Source organism: Microcebus murinus, chromosome 2, assembly GCF_040939455.1.
Source record: "Microcebus murinus isolate Inina chromosome 2, M.murinus_Inina_mat1.0, whole genome shotgun sequence".
In the NCBI taxonomy this organism is placed as follows: Eukaryota; Metazoa; Chordata; class Mammalia; order Primates; family Cheirogaleidae; genus Microcebus; species Microcebus murinus.
In genome coordinates, this window is record NC_134105.1 from 120,693,620 (window position 1) to 120,709,101 (window position 15,482).

The 15,482-nt window shown below is 37.0% G+C and overlaps 1 protein-coding gene across 12 annotated transcripts in view; it reads left to right on the forward strand.

The window, feature by feature from the left end:
- The window catches only part of RABGAP1L (RAB GTPase activating protein 1 like), a 689,918-nt gene that overhangs the window by 648,694 nt on the left and 25,742 nt on the right, over positions 1 to 15,482 (forward strand). For 8 of the 12 annotated variants that reach the window (XM_076000395.1, XM_012765066.3, XM_076000396.1 and 5 more), the window contains 2 exons: positions 4,260 to 4,352; positions 15,035 to 15,145. In XM_076000395.1, coding sequence (XP_075856510.1) covers positions 4,260 to 4,352; positions 15,035 to 15,145 — 204 coding nt within the window. Of the gene's footprint in view, positions 1 to 4,259; positions 4,353 to 4,533; positions 4,823 to 10,030; positions 11,457 to 15,034; positions 15,146 to 15,482 lie in introns of those variants that run through there. The other 4 variants (XM_012765067.3, XM_012765074.3, XM_012765075.3 and 1 more) reach the window with 2 other exon arrangements.

A 15,482-nucleotide genomic window follows, 5' to 3' on the forward strand; every position in this document is an offset into this window, starting at 1 on the left:
TTATTATTTTACAGTTGTGTAGGTTAGAATTCTTGTATGAGTCTCACTGGGCTGAAATGAAAGTATTCGCGGGGCTTCCTTTCTGGAAATTCTTGGAGAGAACCCATTTCCCAGTCTCTTCCAGCCCCTAGAAGCTGCCCACATCCCTTTACTCATGGACCTCTGTCTGCCTCCATCTTCAAAGCCAGCAATGTCGAATTTCTTTGACTTTTCTGCAGTAGTTACCTCTCCCTCTGAGTGAAGTCCTAAAGAGTTCTCCTCTTTTAATGACTCATGATTTCACTGAGCCCATCCAGATAATCTAAAATAATCCTCCAATCTGAGGTCTTTAACCTTAATCATATTTGCAAAATCCATTTTACCATGAAAGGTAATATATTCACATGTTCTGGGGAGTAGAATGCAGACATTTTTGGGAAGCCATTATTCTGCCTGCCCCAATTGTCTGTATTGACTCCTGCTTCCAAATGATTGTTTCCTTGTAAAATCAATGTACATTTAAAAAAATAGCTGATTTAAAGAAAAAATAGTAAGTAAAATGTCTGTGGCTGTGGCAAAAATAATGAAAGTGGTATTCAAATGACTATAGTTTGGGAACCACTTTACCTGGCCCAGTGCCAGGAAAGGGTGGAGTGCAGGCCAGAGAGCCCATAGCCCCAGCCAGACTCCAGTTGGCTCTGCTGCAGCTACCTGGCTCCTTCCAGGGCTCCACCACAGTGCTTTAGTGCCTTCATCCTGAAGAAAGGGACTGCACCAGACAGGCAGTGTCCGAAGGTCCCTCCAGCTCCAGTTTGCTAATTCTGTGCAAATAGATATTTATGTTGGGAACTTAAATGTCAGGGGCAAACACAGTGTGAAATATCTATAAACATCGTAAACAATTCAAAAGGTAAAAACACTGGCTCTGTCTTAAATGCTGCCTTCCCTAAATGTAGTTGTCAAGTACAAAATGCCAAGCCTTAGCCGATTATTTAAATGATTGCTGTCATACTTGTTAGGGACTGTCTTATCATGATTGGGTATCCTTTTCTTTTTCTTTTTCTATTTGTTTGGTTGTTTTTGATAAATATCATTTGAGTGGTGAATGCTCATTATCACTGGCACTCATCAAACAATTATGGATTCTTTGAGAACATTTCCTAAACTGAGCAAAGTAGAAAGTGCTAGAAAGGCCAGGGGGTGGACTGCTGGTGTAATAGGACCCCTAAATTAGGTAGACATGTAAAAGAACTGATGATTCTTGACACTTTCTTCAAGTGCGCACTTATAGGTTGTTTCAATTCTGATAATTCTTAATGACTTTTTGCTCTTTTAATGAAAACTACATAGTGAAGAGGTTTTTATTCCTTTCTCCAATAAAAAAATTTCAACCTTCAGTATTATCTAAAATAAAATCAATTTTGTCCTGAAATATAGTTTTTAAAACTGAAAGTATATTTTCTTTGATTACCTCATAAATAACAAGAGTTTCATAGCAGCTCTCCTGTCTCTTCCTCCTCCACCCTTTCCCCCACGTTTGCACTGTGCCAGTCACAGGTGGATGCTCAGTATCACCCCACAGCACAAGATAAATAAGCTTGGAAGGTTTCCTAGCAACATATTGTTCTGGGAGCCTGCTCTGTTTCCCTGAACAAGATGAAGCCAAACATCCTAGAATCTTCAGCCAGATGGGAAAAGATTAGCTTATTGAGAGTGTTTAATGCATTTTTTTAAAAAAAAATTCACTTTGAAATATAAACCTCTTAACATAAGTAGCAAGATTGACTTTTAAAAGGACACTTTTACATGTAAAATAAATTGGTGGTAGTAGTTTGAATTTTAAAAATATGTTTTAGAAGAATTCTCTAGGAATAAGCTTGCAATATGTAATTCAGTAACTGGTGAATGGATCCATTTTAGAACCGTGTAGAAAATACGGTTCCACACAAGAGTGATATTCAGCCTGGTATGGTATTCCAGTTACAAAAATACTGAAATACTCGTGATCTGGTGGGTGAGTGGCTGCTGCATAGGCTTTCATAATGCCTTTATCTGCTCCTCCCCTAACCCCTGCTCCTGCTCCTGGGGAGACACTTGAGATACCTTGCCACTGCTTAAAACCCTGAGATTTCCCTGTTTTCTGTAGATCCAGAGCTATTTCAGTGCTAGTGATTTGCAACTTCATCTTGAGAGTCTATTTTTGGTTTTCTGAGTATATGATTAATGCATATAGAGAAAAGAATACTAGAGGAACTTGAGGCCACTGTCAAGGCATAGAAAAATGATGTGGTTGTCTCCTTAGCACATGATGGTGTGTATTTCCCTTGTTTATCTAGTGATCTGTGAGGCCGGGCGTAGTTGGCAGGTGGTGCTTTCCTTTCTATTGTGCTCTAGTTGGTCACAGTATACCGCTGAGGGTCTCTGGAGTTCAGTAATAAAGGGTTAGTGTTTCGCATGACAACATTCAACAGTGGCTTTGCAATTCATTTACACCTTGGGAAATGTCCTCACTCCTTGTTTAATAGGGGAGACATTCCCCAGTCAGCCAGATGAATATTCTCGTACTGTGGTTATCAAACGGTTTTGCACCATCTACCAGGTTGGATCGAGTTTCTGAAACTTCCCAATTGCGCTCAGAAGCAGATAATTTTAGTACTTCATAGTGCTCCTGGATGAGAAAAACCAAGTAATTAGAATAAGATGAGGAATGACACCTGTGGTCTTTGGTTTTTATTTAACAAATTCTCTGGCTAGATTCCATAGAATCAAAACTGTCCTCATCCCAGAAAACTGTAAGATAATTTTATATTCATGCTGGCCGCTTTCCATTTCCTTTTGCTCTCTCTCACACACGTACATGTTTTCTAAATACCATACTTTGAACTCAGTAGGAAACATTCTGCTGAGGGGCTGGTATGGGCCAAATACTTCGGTAGGTATCAGGGTAGGTGCTGAGGGCAGCACTTCACCCCTGCCTTTCCCAAGTCCTCAGGAAGTTGGCAAAATAGCGTGTTTGTAATCTTAAAACAAACAAACAAAAAACTTATCCTTGATTTCAAGTCGCTTATTTTAGGACCTAAACATTATGGAAAAATTTTTGCTGTTTAAGGGAATTAATATGATTCTGATTGTGGAAAGGCTGAAAGTAGATTTAACCTGTAATATGGAACTGAATAGGTTATAATACCTTCATTTTGATTGAATACTTATTAAATTTTTTTTTAATTTCCATGTACAAGGCATTGTTTTAGATACTTTACCTATACTTAATTCTCCTGACACCAATATGAGGTAGAAATTTGTGTTTACCTGCCATTTTGCAAATGAAGAAACTGAGGCTAACAAAGGTTGTTTATTTTTCTTTTTGAAGGCAGGGTCCTGCTGTGTTTCCCAGGCTGCAGTGTACTGGCTATTCACAGGCATGACCATAGCACACTACAATCTCTGTTCCTGGGCTTAAGTGATCCTCCCCACCCACCTTGGCTTCCTGAAGTAGCTGGAACTACAGGTGCACACCACTGCACCTAGCTAAGAGACGTTAGTTACATACATGTTTACTGAGAGCCTTTATACTGTGCTATGCTTATTTGTTTATTGTTAGCATTCTAAGGCTCTGTAGGATTCTAGTCTTTTTTCAGAAAAGAGTAAACTGTCTTTTGAGGATGACATAATTTTAGCAAGAAATAGATGAGTTGTTTAGATGATTTTCTATTATTACATAAAGCACAATAATCCAATATTTCTTTGAGTTTTCAGTGTCTAGCTTTAGAATCTTCTTTCTTTTTGGTATATTCCACTTTTTAAGTATTTCTAGCTGCTCAATTTCTTATTTCTATAAAATAATTTGCTATGAGTGAATTATATTTAAAGAAAGATAGTTAAAATTAATAACTCTACTAAATACATTCACAAGAAAAGGTTATGGCGTCATCAGTATTGTAGAACAGAGGTGGACAGATTATGGCCTGTTTTGTAAGTAAGGTTTTGTTGGAACACAGCCATACTCATTCATTTTTGTATCAGCCATGGCAACTTTTATGCAATGACAGCAGAGTTGAATGGTTGTGACCTATAGCCCCAAAAGCCTAAAATATATTCCATCTGGACCTTTATAGGAAAAGCTTGCCAACCCTGGCTCTAGAATCTAGATTTTCCTCCTAACTTTGAGTTGGGCATGCTCCCTTAGAATGCCAGATACTTAATTGCAAAACACATCAGCCTTCTTTTTTTTTTCCTAAATGATATCTTTGTCTAACATGCCTTTCCTCTGATCCCTGCAGGTACCAACCAAGAAGCTGAAGAAATATGAGAAAGAATATCAGACAATGCGAGAGAGTCAGCTACAGCAGGAAGACCCAATGGATAGATACAAGGTATGGGAAATACTCGGTGCCTATCAGAGCAATGTACCTAAAGCAGCAGTTGTGACGAGTTCGATTCCCTGTGTTTCTCTTTGATTGATTTAGATACTCTCAGATCATTCTAACTGTCCAGGTGTGTTTTTATTTCAGGAGACTCCCAAGTAGCCAACCCATAATATTTCTTTTCTTTCAGTTTGTATATTTGTAGGTAACTCCAGCTGTTGCATTTATACGGGGAATCTTCATAAGAAGCTGAGAGAAAGAGGGGAAAAGAAAGAAAGTGGCTTTCTACTTTCAAAAATGAGGAAAAAAAAGAAAATTGGCAAAGTACTGTTTTAGCTGTTCATGGTCACATCCACAAAGACTTTTAGAAGGTGAACTATTTCAAGACTGGCGCAAGGATGTTTCAAACTTACCTCTGTCTGTAGCAAATGTTAAAAATACAAACTCACTTGGAAGGAAAAATAAAAACCACAAAGGTATATGGAGCATAGTAATGGTGTTTGTTGCCACATTTATTTCCACAAATAAATATATGAATAACAGTGACATTTGACTTATAGTACACAGTTTCAGAATCAAAATAATTTCAGTTTCATATATTAGTTAATTGTGGTATTTTTTTAAAATTAGACCACTTACGATGATAGATCTCTTTCTTCAACAGTGATTAGCAACACTGTTCCTAGATGCAGTGTTGGGATATGAGGATATCCAACTTATTTTTTCAGATGAAATATTATTGTCTCTCTTCAACATGTTTTAATTTTATAGATTCATACAGATGCATAATAGTTCCCTCACTCTCCACATCAGTTCACTAAAATAAAAGAATATTGCATTTTCAGCACTGAGCACCAATGCTAAAATGTTCTGCCAAGAAAAGTACTGTGGTGGCATTATTAATTAAGTCACCCACAGTGGGATGACTTCCACTTTTGTAACTAGAGTTGCCTTTATGTGGTCAGAGAGTGGCCTTGGGTAGCACAGTCGCACAGTACATCTTGTCTCTGTTGCTGAACTGAATGGCATAGGATGTGTACCGAGGGACATGGTAGAAGGATGATGTGGATTTTGTAGTCAGACAGACCTGAGTTCAAATCCTGCTTTTTTTTTTTTTTTTTTAAGAGCACAAGATTTGGAATCCAAATTGGGCATTTTAATGCCTATGCCACTGTTCAGCATCTTGGGCTGGTTATTGAACATCTTTCCTCATCTATAAAATGTGTACTGTACATGATTCCTTGGCAGATTGTTGTGTGGATGAGGGGTGTTGTATGTTAAGTACCTAGCACACTTTGGTGTTCAAAGTGGTTGTTTGAACACCAAACAACCTTTGGTGTTCTTAGTTTTGGTTGGTGTTAGTTTTATGAAGCCTACTACTATGAAGTACTCAAGTTTTACTAGAATAATATCACTTTATATGGGTCTGTTCTCCAGGTCTTCACTGATCAGCCTCATATTTCTCCCAACTGTTGCTACCCAGTGGTCTCCCCTTGTTTATAGAACTGTCTGAAGAACTGATAAAATCCCACATACTGCTATAGTAGGTAATTATTAACAGACACAGTGTTAAAAGATAAGGTTTGAAGCTAATTCCCAACTCTACTGTCCCCTCAATAAAACCAATTTTAATATAAGTCATATAGCATGCTGCTTTAAAAAGGTTTGAAGGTAGTAATTATAAAATAAATATTATTAAGCATTTAGAATGAAGCCCTTCTACTGCTTGTATCATTCTAATTTTCTTATTGCCACCATCATTATGAATAAAATCTTTGGAGAGTGCTTTAAAATAGAAGAGCAGGCTGGGAATGAAATCCTTTTTGTTTCAAAACAGGTATGTATAAATAGTATGAAGTATATTATTTTTTAAGTACTTATAACATTATAACATGTAAGACTGTCAATGTGTATAGTTTTTATTGAGGGATCAAAGTGGATTTAAACTTTGTTTCTGTTTTGAAAGCAGATATTACTTTTAAGTTCAAGTGCTGTGGCTTCCTAATTGCACATATCAGATACCTTCTATAGATATTTCTTTTGGACTGTTGTAATATCTCTAATACATTAACTAATATCTCTAACCCCTTTTTTTCTATACCATTTTAATAATGTTTAGGCATTTGTCCTGGTGATATACTTGGCAAATTTATGTCCACAAACTGTAATTACATTTTCAATGTGTCAATTAACAATACAGTTTCCAACCATTAAAAGACTGAATTCTTTATTTTTTTTATTTTTTTTTATTTGAGAGTATCCAGAAACAGAATGAATTCTTTAGATGATCAATATGTAGTTTAAGAAGCTAATTATAAATATCTTCCTTGTAAAGCTCTTTTGCAAAAATAAAAAAATAAATAACAAATAAGCTAATTATAATTAATTAAAGTTGCAAAGTATCTTAGAAAATACCTTTTAGCATCTTCCAAATTTAATCCCATGAAGAATAAGATATCTATCCTGGGAATGAACGCGTTATAATTCATAGGTCTTAGACTAGCAACCCTGTTAATGAAAACTCATAAGAATGAGTTGGGAAGATCTTTGAGGGCATTGAGAACTTGCACTTGTTCAGTAACAACCTCTCCTGAATATTAGAATTAACACTGCTTGAAAAGCCATGTCTACCTGCTAGCTTGCCATCTGGCAAGAGGGTTAGGAAGATTATGCGAATTTATTTTTTAAATGTCATAAAATAAGATATTCTATTAATAAATATTTTAGAGCAAAGCTATTGTCTTGGACATAGTGAGATACATAAATGGATATTGCAGGGCAGCTAGAGAAGGGGTTAAAGATCCCACAATGCAGAGGCACCTCTCAGCAGTCATGTTTCTCGGTCCGTCTATCTAAACATGTATGTTGTGTCTATTTTTATGGCATATGCAAGTATCTACATTCTCAAGTTATACCACTGTACACACCTTTATCCAACACTTAAATCTCAACTACAAAGAAAGAGATGATATAGTGTTGGCATAAATTTAAATTTTAAAACCCTAAGCATCATGGAAATGTCTTGAATTCAGTAGCAGTGATGATCATGCAACTTTGTGAATATACTAAAAATCATTGAATTGTACATTTTAAAAACATGAATTTTATAGTATGTGAATTACTTCTCAAAAAAACCCCAAAACTCCAAGCAAAATCAAATGTTCCAAATGGATTGTCAGCTAGCCCACCTTCTTCCTTTCATGAACCCCAAGTCACACCAGTAGTACCTGTGCAGAAGCTGTACTTATAGGAGGGAGACCTTCCTGTTGAATTGGAGTCAATTAATGATTATTGGTCATTGGTTTATAGGGGAAAAGCCAACACAAGTGGGTAGTACATTCTTTTTTTACTGATGCCTATTAATTTCCAGATAGAATATATGTTGTATGTATAGACACAGACATATACATATATAAATAGGTAATACATATATACACACTATCTATGCTACCTAGTCTTAGCATCAGTTTGTATTTGAAATTCGGGGAACCCTATAATTACAGCTTATAGCCTTTAGTGTATTCCTTCTGTTTATCTTCATGACTAGATTCAAAGAGACAGAAAGGAAACTTAATTGGAAGGAGAATATAGAAATTTATTTTAAATTTCATTTTTATCATCCCTCTTAACTTGGATCTGGCCAAATTTGTGTAATGTTATTTGTTTACTCTGATATTTTGGTCTGTAAATTTATCGATTGATTTCAAATGATAAAGATTTGGTTGTAGAAATACATCGAGTACATTTTCATTTTATACAGGTCTTCAGAATATACACATTCATCAATATGTGTAGCTGTTTTAGTATATTCTAAAAATTAGTAACTAATAAGCAATTAACAATTTCAGAAATTAAAATAATGTTTTCTCACTTAAGGAAATGAATCATTTCCATTGTGGGAGAAGTTAGTTTTCTAGTAATGTAATCAATTGGTGGTACTTTTTAGAGAACTGCAGCCTTAGTGTACCTTTGGAGTCTGTCTTTTCTTATTTAATTAAAGAACTGCTTGCACAAATGTGGGCTAAGCCTTAAAAAACACAGCTAATTAATTAAATTCAGTGAATCTCCCAAAGCACAATAAAGGTTACTTGTTCTGCATGGGAAAATACTAGAAAGAATCTGGAATGTTTAAATTCTCTTGGGTTTGGGACACAGATGGTATTATAAATACATAATTTATAATTGAACTGTTTTATCCATGTTCAGCATAATTAAATTTAGAAGGTTTAACTTCTTTCTTTAGGTTAGTTACACATAGTAAATTTTTTATAGTAAATTTTTTTATCAAAATGTAATTGAAAGAGAAAATGATTCCTCTTAAGTTTACACAAAGTTTTTTTGCACATATTAATTGTTGTAGAGCAATTGTCACTACGTGTAATTTAAAATTGAGCTATTTAATTACACATAGTAAAAATAGTACAAACAGAATATTTGAAGTAAAGCTTAATTGTACTTTTTTGCCATCCTTACATATCTAATGTAAGGATGATTTAGATTGATTATCACATTTTTTTTTAACTTGACAAATGAAGAAGTTTAAATTATACTAAATTTCTTACCTGTAAAAAAGGGAGGAAGGACTTCTTTTTTCATTGTTGGGCCCTTCCTTATTCAGGGAAGTCAAGATAAGTGAATCCACCTTTGAGAAATATTTTTCAACCATTATTTTTTCCACATCACAGAAACTGTTGTTGGTTTTGGAAATGTTATGTTATGGACTAACGTGTCAATGTATAGCAATAGACAAGAGGATGGTTTCTATATGCCTGTGACAACTTGACGATCAACTTCAGAAGTTTGCCAATATTTTGAGCTTGGATAACCCAGTAAATTCACTGTTGTAGGGTGGTGAGGATGCAAACCTAAGCCCTTTGGAGGCTTCTCAAGCAATGTAGCTAAAAAGGAATGGTAGTCTCTTACAGTGCTGTTCTGCTGATTTCATTATACCTTAGCACTTGGGAGAAGTGTGTTAAATATATTTATTGATGATCTTCAGAATTACCCAAAAACATTCTTTAATTTTTAGAAAGTTTTCTTTCTTAGAAAGTATTACTGAGAAAATTATATGACGTTAATACCCATTTGCGTTTTTTTGTGGTTTTTTTTTTTTTTTTTTCTGGAGACAAGAGTCTTACTCTGTGGCCCAAGCTAAAGTGCAGTGGCGTCATCATAGCTCACTACAACTTCAAATTTCTGGGCTCAAGTGCTCCTGCCTCAGCCTCCTGAGTAGCTGAGACTACAGGCATGCACCACCACACCTAGCTAGTTTTTCTATTTTTAATAAAGATGGGATCTCACTCTTGCTTAGGTCGGTCTCAAACTCCTGAGCTAAAGCAATCCTCCCACCTTGGCCTTCCAGAGTGCTAGGATTATAGGTGTGAGCCACTATGCCTGGCCCTATTTGCTGTTTTAAAAATTTGATTTGTGGCTGGGCGTGGTGGCTCACGCTTGTAATCCTAGCACTTTGGGAGGCCGAGGCGGGCGGATTGCTCAAGGTCAGGAGTTCAAAACCAGCCTGAGCGAGACCCCGTCTCTACCAAAAATAGAAAGAAATTAATTGACCAACTAAAAATATATATACAAAAAATTAGCCGGGCATGGTGGCGCATGCCTGTAGTCCCAGCTACTCGGGAGGCTGAGGCAATAGGATCGCTGAGCCCCAGAGATTGAGGTTGCTGTGAGCCAGGCTGACGCCACCGCACTCACTCTAGCCTGGGCAACAAAGTGAGACTCTGTCTCAAAAAAAAAAAAATTGATTTGTGTACTAGAATAGAATAGGGATCTGCAAACCATGGCCTGTGGGCTAAATCTGGCTCGCTGCCAAGTTTTATAAATAAAGTTTTATTGGAACATAGCCATACCTATTTGTTTACTTACTGTATGTGGCTGCTTTTGCATGATGCTGGCATAGTTGAGAAATTTCAACACAGACCATGAGACCTAATATATTTACTACTGGCTATTTATGTTAAAAGTTTGCTGACCCCTGTGCTACATTATAATCTAAGATTATTTTTTAAATGCTAAAAGAAATTCAGTATGGTTTGTCAACTGTCATTTATTACTGACAAGATTTTGTTTTTAGTCTGACATTTAAAATTTTTTAAAGTTCCACCAGAAAGATAAGATTGGATGTGAAAGGTAAAGAAGAGAAGTATAAAACAGTTTCAAATATCCAGATTTTCTTTCTGAAATCTTCATTTATGGACTATATAGTCATTTAAACATTTCATCTGTAGGCATTTGTCTTTGTATGTCAAAAACCTGCCAGCTAAAAATTTGAATATGGTGATTATCAACTCTTTTAAAAGAAGTATCAAAAAGAAAGCATGTGAGAGCTGAGTGTGTTGTTACTAATCAAATTGCACTGGAAAATGTTTTAGAAAAACATTTTCTAGTGACCCTTAAATGTCTTTAAAAACATATGCCAAGAATTCATCATAGCAGCATACACCACACCCAAAATATTGAACTAGGGTTTATAAAACCAACTCCCTCTCATCATTTTTTCCTTTAAAGCTTAGTTTATTTTCTTTTGATCGCCAGTTCACATCTGTCTGGTTTGTCATCTTGGAATAAATGACGTTCACCATCCCTTGAACTGCTTCACCCAGACTTCAGCGCCAAGATACAAATGAGATCTGGGATAAGTTTTTTTTTGTTTTTGCATTCCTCTGCCCAGCAATTTCATTCTTTTGTCGGAAGATGAACTATTTTGCAAGGTTTCTGACTTTGTCTTATAAGGAAGTTCCTTCCTCCCAGCTTTAATAACATAGTATCAACAACTCACACTGTAGTTGCTAGTAGTTCCACATGCAGCATTTGCATCATTCATGCAAACTGCAAATAGCAGTGTGGCGAGGGAGGAGTTTTAGTGTATGAGTCTTCCTGAGTTACTTTCTTCTACTGAATGTTTGCAGTCACAGAGAGAACTTAGAGTATTGACACTCTAAGGAAAAGGCACAGAGCATTAACAAGTGTCTGTTTTTGTTATTGCCATTTCATAGTTGTATTCGTAGGTGTTCGATTTCATTGGATATTCTTTTTTTTTTTTCAATTGTCTTTGTACCTATGATTGAAAACAGTAGTTGGTCTATGACTTTTGAGGAGGTAAGTTTTTCATCTATGTGTGTCTGTAACACAAGCGTCTGTCTCTTTGAAAAATGCAGTATCCTCCTCCCAAAAGTTACTAACCAAACTTTCTGGCTGTACATCCTCTGTGCACGAGGGGAGGGAACTAATTAGGACAGTTGTCTGCTTTTTGTTCAAGTGGTGTCAGTTGTGTGAGATGGAGTGTGTTTCAGACAGTGCAATGTGAGTTTTAAGGGTTATGTAAGCAGTATCTCCTGTGATCTTTGCTGAAAGGCAAGAGGGAAGCAATTTGCCTGTCTTGTTCACAGGCTCTGAGCGCTCTGCACATCTGCTTGTACAAACCACAGCATGTGAATGTCTCTGGGCTGACGGAGGTTATCGGGGCTGACTTTAAGTCAGCCTCCCGTGGGCAGCCCTTGTCAACATTTCAGAATGAATCAAGCCAGGTTACTGCCTTTCCCAAGTCTGTCAACAACTAAACTCTCTTCTCCATTCTAGTGTAAAGGCAAACTTTTTCTTGGCTAGTCGAGACTGAAAATAGCTTTGGCTCCTTGGGAAGGGCTGGAAAAGACAGCTAAAGTAATGTAATGTGTTTAACCCTCAGTGTAAGTGTGGGCAAGTTCTTCTCTGTCGAAAATCTCCATCTCAGTAGCAATGTGTCAGCGTGGCACTCAGTGGCCCTGGAGAACTTGGGAGGACACCCTGCCGCCACGCCAGCTTCATACTTTGGAGGACGATACTGCATTTTTGGCCGTAGCTTGCTTCCCCACTTGTCTGTGAGTGCGGAGCAGCAGTCCGACACTGCCCGCTGTGCTGCTTGCTTTGCAGACACTGAGTTGAAAGCTGCTTGCTAAAGCAGAAGCCAGTCGGTGTGCCCTGTAGGCCATTTTGCTTTGTAGGGACCCTCAGACACTCATGTCTCCCAGATCTTTCCCCAGCCTGCCCCTACTGCTGCTCCTTTAGATGTGTGTGTACAAGGAGGGTTCAAGTCGCTAGTTATCGTAATGAGAAGTTACCAGTCAGAATTTCAGCTGAGCTCCACTTCTTTCTTACATATCATATGATCCATCAGACTTTCATCTCTAATCAATAGTGAAGTAGCTACCTGGTATTTTTAAAATACTTGAACAAAGTACTTTTCCACAAACATCCTATGACTTTACCTGGAGGGTTTTTTTTAAATGCAATTCTAAGCATATAACTATAACCTGAAAAACTGGTAGCTACAGCTTTTTCACTTGTGCCAAATTAATGTAATGTAAATAATAGTTGAGGGAACTTTTTGTACTTCAGAGTTCTACAAGTACAATTTGAGTAGAAACAGGATACTTAACTCAGGAATAGGTAGTGAAGTAGTCTTATCTTAGTCTCTTAAAGGGGTTTATCAAGAAATGAGAAAAATCTCTCCCCTGCCTAAGTAGTCTGTGTTGTGAAATACGGTGTGTTGAAATTGTGCTGGGTATTGTTGCTCTTTCCTGGCTAGGAGGAAATTTATTGAAAAAGTTTCTCATTTTTTTAAAATCTAAGTTTTCTACAAGTATTTAAGTTGTTTCCACAAACGGGAGTAATAGTTGTATCAGAAATAAAGACTAACTCTCTAGCACATGCTAGAAATTGTGTTATTTCAACTGCAGAAGTGTCCATGCTTTTTAAAAATATATTTTTTAGCCTCCACATTTATTGCACTTCTGTGGGAGAGTAGAACTTCTGTGACTGAGGGAACAGACAGAATTTGATGAGTACAAGTTGCCCTACAAGTAGGAACTACCTTTCCAGGAATATCCGAGGAAAAGGTTCCTGGCAAGGCAGCACTCAGGGGGTACATTATATCTTGGTCACAAAGGAAAAGACTGTATGGTTTCATGTAGAATATGACCTTCTAACAGGAGTGGGCTTTAAAAATTTTCTTATTTTGGCATTTTATCCTTCCAGCGGAATTGAAATTTCAAATTACTTAAAAAAAAAACCATTAAAAAACTATTATAAATACATGTTCACTGTAGAAAACTTGAAAACATTTTTAAAAGGATAAGGACAACAAAAATAATCTACTAACCACAGTTAATATCTGTTGTTTATATTGTTACAAAAATGGGATTTTCCAGTTATTTTTTTCTTCAAGATGATATAAGTATTTCCTCTGTTGTTAGATATTTTTATCTAATATTTTAGCACTGAGTGAAATTCTATCATGAATTTATTTAAAAGTATTTAAGTTTGTTTTTAATCTTTTTTAGCAGATATCTTTTTCAAGACTGTTTTGACATTCCTCAACTATCCCAATCTATTCTTTCCAAAAGAAAAGACAGAAGTGGGCCCTGGTAGCTGGTTGTAATCAAAGTGCAGGTTCATCCTTCAGCGATTCTCATGGGCTTCCCTGTTTATGGATCCTCTGCCTCCAGGAAAGTCTCAGACTTCTCCCTTACCATCCGCTTCTTAGCCTTTATTTAAAAAAAAAAAAAAGAAGGAAAGAGATTAGGTTCTCTTCTTTGTATATAACACCAGCTTATTCTATAGAAGATGAAATTAACCTCACCTTCCCAAGTATGCTATGATACACTATCTCCCAAAACATGTATTTGTCTTCTGGTTTTGTGTCACTGCTTTGTCTGAGTTTTTGCCACCCTTGCAGAAAAGACTGTTAGGAGTGTAAATCCGAAAACAGGAAGGTCTCATCACATTGAAGCCTTTCCTGTCAGCTCTCTTTTGAATCTCCTGTAACTGCTAACAGTAGCAAAGAAAGAGCTTTTGATATTTGGGAATGGAAGACACAAAATTGTTATTCTAAAAATAGATGTGAACATACCAAGTTCATCATGGCTAGTTAAGGGGAGACCTTGCTTCATAAGGATTAATGACTTGGTACTTCAATTATGTAACATTGTTTCAGATTTTTGCAAGGGAGTTCAATGGGGGAAAAATAGCTCAGTAATTTATTCTATTCAGAATGTTCTAATCTGAAGTTTTAAAAAACCAAAACAAATATTTAGAGACCTTATCATAAGGACTCTTGCTCTCACTAACACAAAAATAGGTGTGCAGGAAGGCAAAGAATAAAAATGTCAGTTGATAGCAAAGTCACAAACCCATGTATCTTGATTTTTAATTTAGTACTCTTAAATATAATATACTCAATTAATTTGAACCCTGATCTTGAAATGTCTAATAGTTTTTCCCCATTCCATTCCTACTGTGTCTTGTGATTTCTCTTGAGGTCAAGGGTGGGACTGCTATGCATGTTTCAAACAAAGAGTTGCTTGTGTCTGTGTTCTAGGTCTATATAAAAACCTAACAGGATTGGGGGTATGTTTGAAAATTTTGCTCTCTGCGGCACATTTTTTACAATGACGTTCCATCTGGAGCTTTAAGGGACAGCTGTGAGTTTCGCAGGGTAGAGTACTGCATCTGCACCGCTCGCTCAACTCACTGTTGTTTCCCAGACAGCAGTCCTGCCTTGCTGTGCCACTGCGCCTTCTCCTTTTATACCTTTGAAAGTTCACTTTGTTGTTGCTTGTTTTTCCTCACCAGTTCCGTCAGTTTCTGCTGGTTTGTCCAGGCATTAATGCCCACCTCTGGCTGTTGCTCTCTTTTTGCAGAGGGAGAACCGAAGATTACAGGAGGCCAGCATGAGGCTGGAACAAGAGAACGATGACCTCGCCCATGAACTAGTAACCAGCAAAATTGCTCTACGGAATGACCTGGATCAGGTAAAGCTGTCTTTCACTAGGCAGGAATAAGACTGAGACAGACTTCCTCAAGGGCAAAGACCCAGTGCTCCCACCATGGGCCCCCAGGCTTGCTCGACTGATAAATGGGCAGGTGGCAGGTGGGAGGGGGTTGCTTAGGCTGATTGGAGACAGCGGGAAATGCAAGTCTTTGAGAGCGGCTTGGGTCCTTCTCACATAGCATGTGTGACTTGATTTGTCAGTGCTTTTCCTAAACCAAGGGCTACCAGCATAATTACTTGAGAATATCAGTCACCGAGAGTACACGAGTACTAATTCCACTCTAACATTAGTGGGCACCTTGCTTTTTGTTCCAGTA